General features: G+C 47.0%; 1 protein-coding gene across 2 annotated transcripts in view; it reads left to right on the forward strand.

Annotated features, from left to right (window-relative positions):
* LOC122547420 (tolloid-like protein 2) overlaps window positions 1-15,912 on the forward strand; it is a 160,898-nt gene that overhangs the window by 63,640 nt on the left and 81,346 nt on the right. Inside the window, exons 3-6 of one of the 2 annotated variants that reach the window (XM_087982294.1) lie at window positions 499-642; window positions 2,092-2,209; window positions 11,233-11,411; window positions 15,807-15,912. In XM_087982294.1, coding sequence (XP_087838420.1) covers window positions 499-642; window positions 2,092-2,209; window positions 11,233-11,411; window positions 15,807-15,912 — 547 coding nt within the window. The remainder of the gene's footprint in view (window positions 1-498; window positions 643-2,091; window positions 2,210-11,232; window positions 11,412-15,806) is intronic. The other variant, XM_087982295.1, reaches the window with a different exon arrangement.

Raw genomic sequence — 15,912 nt, forward strand, 5'->3', positions numbered from 1 at the left:
TACCATGTTAAATAAAAGCTAATACCTACTGAAAACTAAGCTTCCTGCAATCTTCATTCCCAGATATGACTAAACTAGGAACAGAAGAATCTCAGGCAGTAATATCATCTGGTGACATCAATTGGGAGATGAGGTGGCAGGAGTCCAGGCCAATAGTAATATTGTGTGTCTGTTATGTGTGTGTGTTTGTCTGTGTAGTCATGATTTGGAGGTGCCAATGTTGGACTGGGATGGACAAAGTTAAAAATCACACAACACCAGGTTATAGTCCAATAGGTTTATTTGGAAGCACTAGCTTTCTGAGTGTTTCTTATACATCCACCTCTTTCAGAGCAATGCTGTAAAAGCTAGTGTTCCTAAATAAACCTGTTGGGCTATAACCTAGTGTTGTGTGATTTTTAACTTTGTCTGTGTAGTATGTGTCTTGTGAATGGTGTCTGCATGGCATGTCTTGTGAATGGACTTCCTGCAGTAATGTGAATGTTCCTGTTCTTGTAGGAAACCTGGGCAATGTGCAGCAGAGAGACCAGTGCCCCCGAGCTCCAGCAGCACGCAGCAGAGTCAGACGGGCTGCCACCTCCAGGCCAGAGCGGATCTGGCCCGGAGGAATTATTCCCTACGTCATCGGAGGAAACTTCACTGGTCAGTGCGAGTCAGGCAGACAGTCTGACTTCTCCAATCATACAGTGATACAGGAGTGTTTTAGATTGGAAATACTTCATTGCTTAATGTCAGCATTAGTCACAACCAGAGAAACCTTTGGAAACTGTTGGCATGTTTGATGTACACAGTGGAGAGGAGGCTTCATTTTTAGTTCAAAAGAGTAGTGGAAGCTTTACTATGTATTTAACACCATGCAGTACCGTCCTGGGAGTGTTTGATGGGGACAGTGTAGTGGAAGATTTACTCTGTGTCTGATTGCATGCTGTCCCCATCCTGAGACTGTGTGATGGAGACAGCGTAGAGGTAAATTTACTTTCAATTTAAGAGTATTGGGAGCTTTACTGTGTATCTAGCATTATGCTGTTTCAGTCCAGGGAATCTTTGATGGGGAGCATGTAGAGGCACCTTTACTTCCAGTTTAAAGAGTAGTGGGAGCTTCAGTCTGTATGTCACATTGTGCTGCACCGCTCCTGGGAGTTCTTGATGGAGACAGTGTAGAGAGAGTTTCACTCTATATCTAATCCCATGCTGCCCTTGTCTGAGGATGGTTTGGTACTGTACAAACAAAACAGCACTGTACTCTGCCAAGTTGTCTCATGCTCAGCCAGAGAAGCCTGTTCCCCCTCACGTGTATGACTTCTTCAATTTCCTTCAGCAGCCCTTTTGGGATTGGGATTGGGTTAGAGTTAGGTTCCAATTGACAGTTTCAGGTATTCCCAGCCTTTCGCCTCAGTGGAATATTTTGGAACATTTACGTGGACTCCAGTACAATCAAGAGGCAGGAGGGGGTGACACGGTGGCTCAATGGTTTAGCACTGTTGCCTAATAGCGCCAGGGACTCGGGTTCGATTCCAGCCTTGGGCGACTATTTATGCGGTGTTTGCAAATTCTCCCCATGTCTGAGTGGGTTTCCTCCTGGTGTTCCGGTTTCCTCTCTCAGTCCAAAGATGTGCAGGTTAGGTAAATTGGCCATGCTAAATTGCCCCATAGTGTTCAGGGATGTGTAGGTTGTGTGCATTAGTCAGGGGTAAAATGTAGAGTAGTAGGGTAGGGGAACGATTCTGGGTGGGTTACTCTTCAGAGGGTCTGTGTGGACTTTGTTGGGCTGAAGGGCCTGTTTCCATACTGTAGTAATTCGATGGTTCTATGGGTGACAGCAATGTTATTAACATGAGGCTTGTATGGTGTACACACAGTGATAGAATAGTTTACAGATTCAGTTTCAGCTTGATATTGTTTGAATCTTCAACAGTTAGAATAGTGCTCAGGAGCACAATTGGGCAGACAGGGCCACACGTGTTTTTACGACAATCAAAGGTGCAGCGTACTCTCTAACTGAGGAGTTTACTGTGATGGGATGTCATTGATTTGACTGTTTGCTGTGTATATAGTCTGGACTAAATGATTGTTTTGTTTGAAATGGTTCAGGAACCCAGAGAGCTATATTTAAACAAGCCATGAGACACTGGGAGAAGTTCACTTGTGTCACGTTTGTGGAGCGAACCAATGAAGAAAGTTTTGTCGTTTTTACCTATCGGCCGTGTGGGTAAGTAAACTTAGTCAGATGTTTATGAAGAATAAGATTTCGGACATAATGACCAGTAGTGTGCAAGGAATCTTTCTTTGCTTTCATGGGATGTGGACATCAGTGGCGAGGCCAGCATTTGTGGCCCCTCCTTAATTACCCTTGAGCTGAGAGCCTTGCTTGACCATTGCTATTGGTCTGGTGTCAGAAGTAAGCAGTAGACAACCAGATGGGATCTTTAAAACAATTAATGACAGTTTTGTGGTCATTTTTACCAAGTTTTTAATTTCAGACTTATAATCTGAATTTAAATTCCACTAGCTAGTTACAATGGGATTCAAGCCCATGTTCATAAGCCTCTGGGTTATTAGTTACCATGAAGCCACCAGCTCACCTTGAGGTGCTGTCGGAAAAGGAGCGGGTACATCCAGTCAGACGGATCCCTGAGAAAATAGTCAGTTATTTGCTAGAACGTTCAATCCAGCGCCAAGATGCAACTTAGCTGATGGTGAGACAGGCCAAAGAGCTCCTTCCTGTGCGCCCACAATCTCACTTCCTCCTCACCTTGAGGTGGCTGTAGTGGGGAAGAAAGAGACTGTCACACTTCTCCTTCTGGAATGTGTTTTGGCAAAGGTCTGTGGAAAGATACAGTGGTTTTTATCGATGTAACACTTGACTGTGCTCTAGTAGCTGTTCCAGGGATGTAAATGGAGATAAACCTCCACTGCACCTGGGACACCATGGACTTAGTGAAAGACATGCTTTAATTTTCCTAAAACGTACCGGTCTTTCAGTGTAGTGAGGCATTTAATAAGGTTCCCCATGGTAGACTAATGGAGAAAGTGAAGTCACATGGTGTGCAGGCTGTTCTAGGTAGGTGGATAAAGAACTGGTTGAGCAACAGGAGACAGAGAGTAGTAGTTGAAGGGAGTTTCTCGAAATGGAGAAAGGTGACCAGAGATCAGTGCTGGGGCCACTGTTATAGAGTCATAGACATGTACAGTATGGAAACAGGCCCTTCGGTCCAACCCATCCATGCCGATCAGTCACCTCAACCCAATCTAGTCCCACCTGCCAGCACCCGTCCCATATCCCTCCAAACCCCTCTATTCATATACTCATCCAAATGCCTCTTAAATGTTGTAATTGTACCAGCCTCCACCACATCCTCTGGCAGCTCATTCCATACACGTACCACCCTCTGTGTGAAAACGTTGCCCCTTAGGTCTCTTTTATATCTTTCCCCTCTCACCCTGAACCTATGCCCTCTAGTTCTGGACTCCCCCACCGCAGGGAAAAGACTTTGCCTATTTATCCTATCCATGTCTCTCATAATTTTGTAAACCTCTATCAGGTCACCCCTCAGTCTCCGATGCTCCAGGGAAAACAGCCCCAGCCTGTTCAGCCTCTCCCTATAGCTCCAAACCTCCAACACTGGCAATATCCTTGTAAATCTTTTCTGAACCCTTTCAAGTTTCACAACATCTTTCTGATAGGAGGGAGACCAGAATTGCATGCAATATTCCAACAGTGGCCTAACCAATGTCCTGTACAGCTGCAACATGACCTCCCAACTCCTGTACTCAATACTCTGACCAATAAAGGAAAGCATACCAAACGCCTTCTTCACTATCCTATCTACCTGCGACTCTGCTTTCAAGGAGCTATGAACCTGCACTCTAAGGTGTCTTTGTTCAGCAACACTCCCTAGGACCTTAACATTAAGTGTATAAGTCCTGCTAAGATTTGCTTTCCCAAAATGCAGCACCTCGCATTTATCTGAATTAAACTCCATCTGCCACTTCTCAGCCCATTGGCCCATCTGGTCCAGATCCTGTTGTAATCTGAGGTAACCCTCTTTGCTGTCCACTCCACCTCCAATTTTGGTGTCATCTGCAAACTTACTAACTGTACCTCTTATACTCGCATCCAAATCATTTATGTAAATGACAAAAAGTAGAGGACCCAGCACCGATCCTTGTGGCACTCCACTGGTCACAGGCCTCCAGTCTGAAAAACAACCCTCCACCACCACCCTCTGTCTTCTACCTTTGAGCCAGTTCTGTATCCAAATGGCTAGTTCTCCCTGTAATCCATGACATCCAACCTTGCTAATCAGTCTCCCATGGGGAACCTTGTCGAGTGCCTTACTGAAGTCCATATAGATCACATCTACCATTCTGACCTTATCAATCCTCTTTGTTACTTCTTCAAAAAGACTCAATCAAGTTTGTAAGACATGGTTTCCCATGCACAAAGCTACGTTGACTAACCCTAATCAGTCCTTGCCTTTCCAAATACGTGTACATCCTGTCCCTCAGGATTCCCTCCAACAACTTGCCCACCACTGAGGTCAGGCTCACTGGTCTATAGTTCCCTGGCTTGTCCTTACCACCCTTCTTAAACAGTGGCACCACGTTAGCCAACCTCCAGTATTCCAGTGACTATCGATGATACAAATATCTCAGCAAGAGGCCCAGCAATCACTTCTCTAACTTCCCGCAGAGTACTCGGGTACACCTGATCAGGTCCTGGGGATTTATCCACCTTTACCCATTTCAAGACATCCAGCACTTACTCCTCTGCAATCTGGACATTTTGCAAGATATCACCATCTATTTCCCTAAAGTCTATATCTTCCATATCCTTTTCCATTGTAAATACTGATGCAAAATACTCATTTAGTATCTCCTCCATTTTCTGCGGCTCCACACAAAGGCCGCCTTTCTGATCTTTGAGGGGCCCTATTCTCTCCCTAGTTACCCTTTTGTCCTCAATGTATTTGTAAAAACCCTTTAGATTCTCCTTAATTCTATTTGCCAAAGCTATCTCATGTCCCCTTTTTGCCCTCCTGATTTCCCTCTTAAGAATATTCCTACTTCCTTTATACTCTTGTAAGGATTCACTCAATCTATCTTGTCTATCCCTTACATATGCTTCCATCGTTTTCTTAACCAAACCCTCAATTTCTTTAGTCATCCAGCATTCCCTATCCCTACCAGCCTTTCCTTTCACCCTGACAGGAATATACTTTCTCTGGATTCTCGTTATCTCATTTCTGAAGGCTTCCCATTTTCCAGCAATCCCTTTACCTGCGAACATCTGCCCCCAACCAGCTTTTGAAAGTTCTTGCCTAATACCATCAAAATTGGCCTTTCTCCAATTTAGAACTTCAACTTTTAGATCTGGTCTATCCTTTTCCATCACTATCTTAAAACAAATAGAATTATGGTCGCTGGCCCCAAAGTGCTCCCCCACTGACACCTCAGTCACCTGCCCTGCCTTATTTCCCAAGAGTAGGTCAAGTTTTGTACTTTCTCTAGTATGTACATCCACATACTGAATCAGACAATTGTCTTGTACACACTTAACAAATTCTTCTCCATCTAAACCTTTAACACTATGGCAGTCCCAGTCTATGTTTGGAAAGTTAAAATCCCCGACCATAACCACCCTATTATTCTTACAGATAGCTGAGATCTCCTTACAAGTTTGTTTCTCAATTTCCCTCTGACTATTAGGGGGTCTATAATACAATCCCAATAAGGTGATCATCCCTCAGTTCCACCCAAATAACTTCCCTGGATGTATTTCCGGGAATATCCTCCCTCAGCGCAGCTGTAATGCTATCCCTTATCAAAAATGCCACTCCCCCTCCTTGCTTGCCTCCCTTCCTATCCTTCCTGTAGCATTTGTATCCTGGAACATTAAGCTGCCAGTCCTGCCTATCCCTGAGCCATGTTTCTGTAATTGCTATGATATCCCAGTCCCATGTTCCTAACCATGCCCTGAGTTCATCTGCCTTCCCTGTTAGGCCCCTTGCATTGAAATAAATGCAGTTTAATTAATTAGTCCTACCTTGTCCCTGCCTGCCCTGACTGTTTGACTCGCTTCTGTTCTCAACTGTACCCGTCTCAGATCGATCTCTTTCCTCACTATCTCCCTGGGTCCGCCGCCCCCCCCCCCCACCAGCTTACTAGTTTAAATTCTCCCGAGCAGCTCTAGCAAATTTCCCTGCCATTGCTTGTGATATACATAAATGATCTGGAAGGGGGCACTGTCGGTATGATCAGCAAGTTTGCAGATGACATGAAGCTTGGTGGAGCACCAGAAAGCATAAGGGACTGTCAAAGAATACAGGAGGATCGACTGGAGAGTTGGGTGGAGAAGTGGCAGATGGAGTTCAATCCAGGCAAATGTGAGGTGATGCATTTTGGGAAGTCTAATTCTAGAGCGAATTATGCAGTAAACAGAAGAGCCTTGGGAAAAGGTGATGAGCAGAGAGATCTGGGAGTTCAAGTCCATTGTACCCTGAAGGTTGCTACACATGTGGATAGAGTGGTCAAGAAGGCATATGGTATGCTTGCCTTCATCGGATGGGGTATTGAGTATAAGAGCTGGCAGGTCATGTTAAAATTGTACAAGACATTGGTTCGGCCGCATTTAAAATATTGTGTACAGTTCTGGTCACCACATTACCAAAAGGATGTGGATGCTTTGGAGAGGATGCAGAGAAGGTTTACGAGGATGTTGCCTGGTATGGAAGGTGCTAGCTATGAAAAAAGGTTGAGTAGGTTAGGATTGTTTTCATTAGAGAAAAGGAGATTGAGGGGGGACCTGATTGAGGTTTACAAAATCATGAAGGGTATAGACAGGGTAGATAGAGATAAGCTTCTTCCCAGGGGGAGAGATTCAATAACAAGAGGTCACACTTTCAAGGTGAGAGGTGAAAAGTTTAAGGGGGAGACACGCGGTAAGTACTTTACACAGAGGGTGGTAGGTGCCTGGAACACGTTGCCAGCAGAGGTGGTAGAGGCAGGCACGGTAGATTCATTTAAGATGCGTCTGGACAGATGCATGAGTAGGTGGGCATAGGCAGGATACAGTTGCTTAGGAATTGGGAGACGGGTTTAGACAGAGGATTTGGATCGGCTCAGGCTTGGAGGGCCGAAGGGCCTCTTACTGGGCTTAAATTTTCTTTGTTCTTTGTTCTTTGCAATGAGTCAACATTGACTTACTTTCAGCCTGGCACATTCCAAACTCCAGGAATACTGACTGAAGGATACAGTAAAGCTTAGGGCACTCACAGCAGAACTGCATTGCTGGAAGTCCTGCCATTATATACACTAAGGTGAAGGATGGACTAAACATCCCTCATGGTAAAAACAATGACTGCAGATGCTGGAAACCAGATTCTGGATCAGTGGTGCTGGAAGAGCACAGCAATTCAGGCAGCATCCGATGAGCAGCAAAATCGACGTTTCGGGCAAAAGCCCTTCATCGGGAATAAAGGCAGAGAGCCTGGAGCGTGGAGAGATAAGCTAGAGGAGGGTGGGGGTGGGGAGAGAGTAGCATAGAGTACAATAGGTGAGTGGGGGAGGAGATGAAGGTGATAGGTCAGGGAGGAGTGTGGAGTGGATAGGTGGAAAAGGAGCTAGGCAGGTCGGACAAGTCCGGACAAGTCATGGGACAGTGCGGGCTGGAAGTTTGAAACTAGGATGAGGTGGGGGAAGTGGAAATGAGGAAGCTGTTGAAGTCCACATTGATGCCCTGGGGTTGAAGTGTTCCGAGACGGAAGATGAGGCGTTCTTCCTCCAGGCGTCTGGTGGTGAGGGAACGGCGGTGAAGGCGGCCCAGGACCTCCATGTCCTCGGCAGAGTGGGAGGGGGAGTTGAAATGTTGGGCCACGGGGCGGTTTGGTTGATTGGTGCGGGTGTCTCGGAGATGTTCCCTTAAGCGCTCTGCTAGGAGGCGCCCAGTCTCCCCAATGTAGAGGAGACCGCGTCGGGAGCAACAGATACAATAAATGATATTAGTGGATGTACAGGTAAAACTTTGATGGATGTGGAAGGCTCCTTTAGGGCCTTGGACAGAGATGAGGGAGGAGGTGTGGGCACAGGTTTTACAGTTCCTGCGGTGGCAGGGGAAAGTGCCAGGATGGGAGGGTGGGTCGCAGGGGGGCGTGGACCTGACCAGGTAGTCACAGAGGGAACGGTCTTTGCGGAAGGCGGAAAGGTGTGGGGAGGGAAATATATCCCTGGTGGTGGGGTCTTTTTGGAGGTGGCGGAAATGTCGGCGGATGATTTGGTTTATGCAGAGGTTTGTAGGGTGGAAGGTGAGCACCAGGGGCGTTCTGTCCTTGTTACGGTTGGAGGGGTGGTGTCTGAGGGCGGAGGTGCGGGATGTGGACGAGATGTGTTGGAGGGCATCTTTAACCACGTGGGATGGGAAATTGTGGTCTCTAAAGAAGGAGGCCATCTGGTGTGTTCTATGGTGGAACTGGTCCTCCTGGGAGCAGATACGGTGAAGGCAGAGGAATTGGGCATACGGGATGGCATTTTTGCAAGAGGTAGGGTGGGACGAGGTGTAATCCAGGTAGCTGTGGGAGTCGGTGGGTTTGTAAAAAATGTCAGTGTCAAGTCGGTCGTCATTAATGAGATGGAGAGGTCCAGGAAGGGGAGGGAGGTGTCAGAGATGGTCCAGGTAAATTTAAGGTCAGGGTGGAATGCGTTGGTGAAGTTGATGAATTGTTCAACCTCCTCGCGGGAGCACGAGGTGGCGCCAATGCAGTCATCAATGTAGCGGAGGAAGAGGTGGGGAGTGATGCTGGTATAATTACAGAAGATCAACTGATCTACGTAGCCAACAAAGAGACAGGCATAGCTGGGGCCCATACGTGTGCCCATGGCTACCCCTTTGGTCTGGAGGAAGTGGGAGGATTCAAAGGAGAAATTGTTAAGGGTGAGGATCAGTTCGGCCAAACGAATGAGAGTGTCGGTGGAAGGGTACTGTTGGGGACGTCTGGAGAGGAAAAAACGGAGGGCTTGGAGGCCCTGGTCATGGCGGATGGAGGTGTAGAGGGATTGGATATCCATGGTGAAGATGAGGCGTTGAGGACCGGGGAAACGGAAGTCTTGGAGGAGGTGGAGGGCGTGGGTGGTGTCTCGAACGTATGTGGGGAGTTCCTGGATTAGGGGGGATAGGACAGTATCGAGGTAGGTGTAGATGAGTTCAGTGGGGCAGGAGCATGCTGAGACAATGGGTCGGCCAGGGTGGTCAGGCTTGTGGATCTTGGGAAGGAGGTAGAACCGGGCAGTGCGGGGTTCCCGGACTATGAGGTTGGAAGCTGTGGGTGGGAGATCTCCTGAGGTAATGAGATTCTGTATGGTCTGGGAGATGATGGTTTGGTGATGGGGAGTGGGGTCATAGTCTAGGGGGCAGTAGGAAGAGGTGTCCTCGAGTTGGCGTTTGGCTTCAGCGGTGTAGAGGTCAGTGCGCCAGACTATCACTGCGCCCCCTTTATCCACTGGCTTGATGGTGAGGTTGGGATTGGAGCAGAGGGATTGGATGGCTGTGCGTTGTGAGGGTGAGAGGTTGGAGTGGGGGAGGGGGGTACACAGGTTGAGGCGGTTAATGTCCCGGCGGCAGTTGGAAATGAAGAGGTCGAGGGCAGGTAATAGGCCAGCGCGGGGTGTCCAGGTGGATGCAGTGTGTTGGAGGTGGGCGAAGGGGTCCTCGGAAGGTGGGTGGGAGTCCTGATTGTGAAAGTAAACTCGGAGGCGGAGGCGACGGAAGAATTGTTCGATGTCACGGCGTGTATTAAATTCATTGATGCGTGGACGGAGGGGGATGAAGGTGACCCTCATTGTGAACCCCTCATTATAAATATGACATGCCTTTGCACTTGGATTGCAGAACCTCACAGTGTACTTTCACTCATGAACTGCTGCAGAACTTGCTTTACTCTTTTTAAAACAAAAATATCAAAGTATAATTTTGTAAAACGCACCCCACGAATGAGTGAAGAATGAATCCCATTCGGACCACTCCCAGAATGGCTGGATGGATAGTTTGCCAAAGTCCTTTGTACCGACAGAGACCTTGCTCAGATTGCATCCTTGCCCACTTGCTGCAGTTGGCAGCTGAACTCTGAGATGCCAGGCTGTGGGGTGAAGCTGCAGTGTTGGGTATGAACCAGACTGGCACTGCAGCAAAACGCTGGTATAGAGCTGCCCCATCCCTTCAGGTTCGGTAAAAGGTCCTGCGATACTAATTTGAAAAGCAGGGGATTTCTCCCTCTGTCCTTCCAACATTTACCAATGTCACAAGGAAACATCATTACCTCATTCATAGAATCATAGAATCCCTACAGTTTGAAAACAGGCCAATAAATCCACTCCAAAGTGGACCTCCAAAGAGTATACCACCCAGGCCCATTCCCCTACCCAATTACTCTACATTTACCTCTAACTAATGCACCTAACCTACACATCCCTGAACACTATAGGCAATTTAAACCATAGAACCCCTAATTGTGGAATCAGGCCAGTTGGCCCAACAAGTCCAACACCGACCATCCGAAGAGTATCCCATCTGGACCCATCCCCTTACCCTATATTTCTGATGACTAATGCATCTTACCTAGACATCCTGACCACTACGTTTAATTTTCCATGGCCAGTTCACCTGACCTGCACATCTTTGGACTGTGAGAGGAAACCGGAGCACCCGGAGGAAACCCACGCAGACACAGGGAGAATGTGCAAACTCCACACAGACAGCCGCCTGAGGCTGTGAGCCACCGTGCTGCCCTTTCATTTAGCATGGCCAATTCACCTCACTTGCACATCATTGTTGTTTTATTGTCAATCTATTGTCCGTATTACAACATGACACACTTGTAACATTTGCATTGGCTTTGAGGTGGTGCTGTATCAATGCAAGTCATTTTGAATATCTGATTGCAAAGTTCCACCCAGAGCACTGTTGCCCCGATCAACATTACTCCAAGATTATTTGGCCATTTACTTCATGTCCAGTTTGTGGGATTTTCTGTGGAACCTGATTGTCACATTTCCTGCCTCACGTAAGCGTGTTTCCCAAGTGTTTGCATTGGCTGTGACACAGTGGCACATGGTGGCTGTGTAAATGCAGGTGTTTTTGGCGGGGACAGGGTGGAGAGGGATATGCTGAGTGATGGTCCAGCATCATACAGGGGTTTGTTCTGGTTCAGTGGGCGGACTGAAGCTGCGTTGTGCCTCCAGGTGCTGTTCATACGTGGGTCGCCGCGGGGGCGGCCCACAGGCCATCTCCATCGGCAAAAACTGCGATAAATTCGGGATTGTCGTTCACGAGTTGGGACATGTGATCGGATTCTGGCACGAACATACCCGGCCGGACAGAGATGCCCACGTCAGCATTATCCGAGAAAATATACAGCCAGGTAATACCCTCCTCACAGAGACTCTGTGTGTGTGTGTGTGTATCTGCGTGTAAATTAGATTACTTACAGTGTGGAAACAGGCTCTTCGGCCCAACAAGTCCATACCGACCTGCCGAAGCGCAACCCACCCATACACTACGGGCAATTTAGCATGGCCAATTCACCTGACCTACACATCTTTGGACTGTGGGAGGAAACCGGAGCACCCGGAGGAAACCCACGCAGACACTGGGAGAATGTACAAACTCCACACAGTCAGTCGCCTGAGGCGGGAATTGAACCTGGGTCTCTGGCGCTGTGAGGCAGCAGTGCTAACCACTGTGCCACCGTGCCGCCCACGCGTGGGTGTCTCTGTGTATGTGTGTCTGTGTGTCCTCTTGATACAGGAGTTTGAGAGTTGGGAGTGCCATGAGACGGAAGCCTGGAATGTTGGGGTACTGGGAATACCCTGTATTGGCAGAGAAACCCAGGTCTGCTTCAGGAGCATTACCTGACCAAATTACCCAGACATGCTGCCCCAAAGGAGGAGGAGAGAGGCGGAGAGGTTTACAGATGAATTTACAAGTTTGAGACCTCGACTGCTGAAGGCCTGGATGCCACTGGTGGACTGATTGAAATTGGGAATGTTCAAGATATGAGAATTGGAAGAATGCAGAGGTTGTGGAGGATTGTAGGGCACCATTGGTGGATGGGTCTTCAACTATCTTCCCTAACAGCTCTCCTCCTCAAATTCCTCCATTAAGAATATCATTAAAACCTACAGTTTTTGACCAAACCTTTGTCCATCTGACCCAAGATCTTATCATGTGCTTCAAATTGTTTGTTGATTTTGAGTGTTCCTGTGAAGCATTTTATAATGTTTTATTACATTGATGGTGCTAGGAGTTGTGGTTGGCAGAATTTCCAGTGACAGGGATGCTGGACATAGCCCATCGAGGAATTTGAAATCAAGAGCGAGAATTTTAAAATCCCATACACCATTAGCCTATGACACTGCATGACCTTCCTCAACTATTCCAGCTATCATCAAGGGTGGCATGGTGGCTCAGTGGTTAGCACTGCTGCTTCACAGTACTAGAGACTTGGGTTCAATCCCACCCTTAGGTGATTGTCTGTGTGGAGTTTGCACATTCTCCCCGTGTCTGCGTGGGTTTCCTCCGGGTGCTCTGGTTTCCTCCCACAGTCCAAAGATGTGCAGGTTGGGTGAATTGGCCATGCTAAATTGCCTGTAGTGTTCAGGGATGAGTAGGTTAGCCATGGGGAATATAGAGTAGGCGGGTTGAATTTTGGTGGGATGCTCTTTGGAGGGTCAGTCTGGACTCAATCGGCTGAATGACCTTCCTCCACACCGTTGGAATTCTATGATTTCCTTGAGCTCAGTGAAGTTTGTCAAACACCATTTCTCTTTAGGTAATCCAATCATTTATTTACCAGTGTTCATCCGTATGTTAGCAATAGGACAGATGTTAATTGGCATTGGGCTAGTTGACCCGTAGTCATCTGAAATATCCTTATCTCCGTCTCGTGGCTTTATGCAGTCTCTCCATTACAGTCTCCTTATACTGTACTAAAACTCTGCCCTTCAAAGATTTGCTAAATCTTGCTGAGAGTGATTGGTGCCTACATTTTATTTTTCAGTCTAAAACAAGAATAATACCCGTGATGCATTTGCAGTATAGCCAACTTTGGAGAGATCCCAGCATGCCTTCTGATTTCAGTCAGGTTTACTGCCTTCTGTGTTCCTTCATTTGTTTGTTAAATTCTGCTCATTTCCCAAGTTCAATGCTTCACTATTGCACTGTTCACCCAACAGGGTTCTTGGTCCACAAGTCTTACGCAAGAGGAGACCATATCTATGATGTCAGTTCCAATCTTTGTACTGTTTTCAAGTTCATTCTTTCACAGGTCGGGGGTCACAGGTTAGACCAGTGTTCATTGTCCATCCTTAGTTGCCCTTGAGAAGGTGATGGCAAGCTGTCTTCTTGAACCGGTGCAGTCCATGTGCCATAGGCAGACTCGCAATGCCTTTACGGAAGGAATTCCAGGATTTTTGACCCAGTGCCACTGAAGGAATGGCAACAAGTTTTCAAGTCACGACAACGTCTTCCTCATTATCCTAATGCTAAATGAGTTAATCTCAGCAGTGAGCAGCCGTGAGATGTGACTGAGAGTTTCTGCTCCTGATCCATCATTACTTCTTTCTGGAGACAGTGTGGGTGTAGGTATTGGGTCAGCTAAATCCAGGCTTTGCTCTTAATAATCTTGCGCTAACTTTGTCAACTGCCCTTCCCAGCATGAAACATCATCAGTCTGCAATGTGGGCCTTTGAATAGGTTTATAGTGCTGCAGTCCCAACCCCAATCCTGTGTGGGTTACAGAATGGTCTCACAGCAGGATAGTACTGTACCTCCATTCTCTGCTAAAGGACAGCAACAGGTTCTGATATGGGATCAGTGACCTTCTCCCCACACCGGGCCAGATTACATCCGTAGTAATCCAGCCAGCACCATTTTGACAGGAGCCTCCTTCTCTCCAGCTATCCAAAGACCTGCCCAATTCAGGCAGTTGTCTCGTTATTATATTGTGGATGTTGAGGGATCTGCGAGGTAAGTAAGTGCCTGATTGGGAACAGCTTGGTGTGAAGGGGGACAATGAAGCTGGAGAAGGCAAGGAGCCTGGGATGGGGGCAATGAGCACTGGGTGCAGTCTGGCTACAGATAGGAGTCCAGCAGAGTGGCTGTTCCAGAATATGTTGTCATCAGTATCAAAAGACAAGAATAGAATTATTGAGAATCCACAGAAGACAGAGCTTAGAAGATGATAATGAAGGTTTTTAAGCACTAACAGTCCGAAGTGAGGGTGAAAAGGATCAAACTATGTCATTTGCATCTTGGAGCAACATTTTAAGATGGCTTCCTTCATGTCTGTTAAACACATACAATATTAAGTTTTAATAAAATTGATTGTGGTTAATTCAATGGATTCTCAAATATCCTTTGGGCCACATCTCACCAAAATATCCTTAACTCAGCAAAAATAATCCCATTTCCTCCTTGCCCTGTTTTCAGGGGAATGGGAGAGGAATGGCCTAAGCGCAGGGCTTCTTTAGAGAACTTTAGGAGGCAGCTTTGTCCCAACACATTCCTTTTTTCACCAATCATATTCTAATGGGCTCTTGCTGTGCATTGTGCATGAACCAACAACGGGTCTTGGGCAGATTTCTGAGAATAGGCAGGATGGACTGCTGAAGGGTTCAGAATGGGTTAGACTGGATCACTTCAGGGTCTGGGTCTGCTACATATGATCCCTACAGTGTGGAAACAGGGCTATTGAGTCCACACCGAAACTATGAAGCATCCAGATCCACCCACATCCCCTATCCCTGTGCCCCTGCGTTTCATGGCTAACCCACCTAGCCTGCACCTCCCTGGACACTATGGCAACTTATTATAGAATCCCTACAGTATGGAAACGAGCCATTTGGCCCAACAAGTCCACACCAACCCTCCAAAGAGTAACCCACCCAGACCCATTTCCAACCCAATGCTCTACATTTCCCCTGACTAATGCACCTAGCTTACTCATCCCTGGACACTATGGGCAATTTAGCATGGTCAAGTCACCTAACCTGCACATCTTTGGACTGTGGGAGGTAACCAGAGCACCCAGAGGAATGACGCGTAAACACTGGGAGAATGTGCAAACTCCACGCAGACAATCGCCCCAGGGTGGAATTGAACCCGGGTCCCTAGCGCCGAGGCAACTGTGCTAACCACTGAGTCACCGTGCCGCCCCCAATAAACTAAGGACAAAGGGTAAAGCTTTGGTAAGTGTTGATGAAATAAAGAAGTTTGAATGCACTCTGACCGATATATTCTGCTGGTAATTGTTGGAAAAGAAAACCAAGCCCAGTCATTGAGGCTCCAAACTGAGTGTCAGGCTCTGACAAAGGAGCAGCCTGTCTCCCTGACAACACATTTTCCATTGAATTACACCATACAAACGACATGAGAAATGAATGTCTTACACTGAATTGTTCATTTTTTAATGAAATTTTCATTCAACTTTCATTGGTCAGCTGCCCTCTTGCAAAATGTTTGCTTTCCAAAATTACCTCAATAATTTGGTGAGTTTATTTGAATTGCCTGTTCAGACTGGTCAGAACAGTTGGACGAATTGCTGATTTATTTTTGTGCGGCTTATTTGCAAAATGATCAAGCTACTAAGTAACTGGATATCAAAAGGCCGGTGAATGGGTATATAATATGGCCCTGTCATATTATATGAAAAATAGGCAAGCCTTCAAACTTGCACCTTTGACAAAATCTGAGATTGCAGTTCTCAGTGATGCCTCCCCCTCGTCTCACAATAACGCTGGCTGTTGTTGTACCACAGGGCAGGAGTACAACTTCCTGAAGATGGAGCCTGCCGAGGTCAATTCCTTAGGGGAGACGTATGACTTTGACAGCATTATGCACTATGCTAGGAACACCTTCTCCAG

This window comes from Chiloscyllium plagiosum, unplaced genomic scaffold, assembly GCF_037043375.1.
Source record: "Chiloscyllium plagiosum isolate Xiang-an unplaced genomic scaffold, Cpla_swu_hap1 HiC_scaffold_43, whole genome shotgun sequence".
NCBI classification, from domain to species: Eukaryota; Metazoa; Chordata; class Chondrichthyes; order Orectolobiformes; family Hemiscylliidae; genus Chiloscyllium; species Chiloscyllium plagiosum.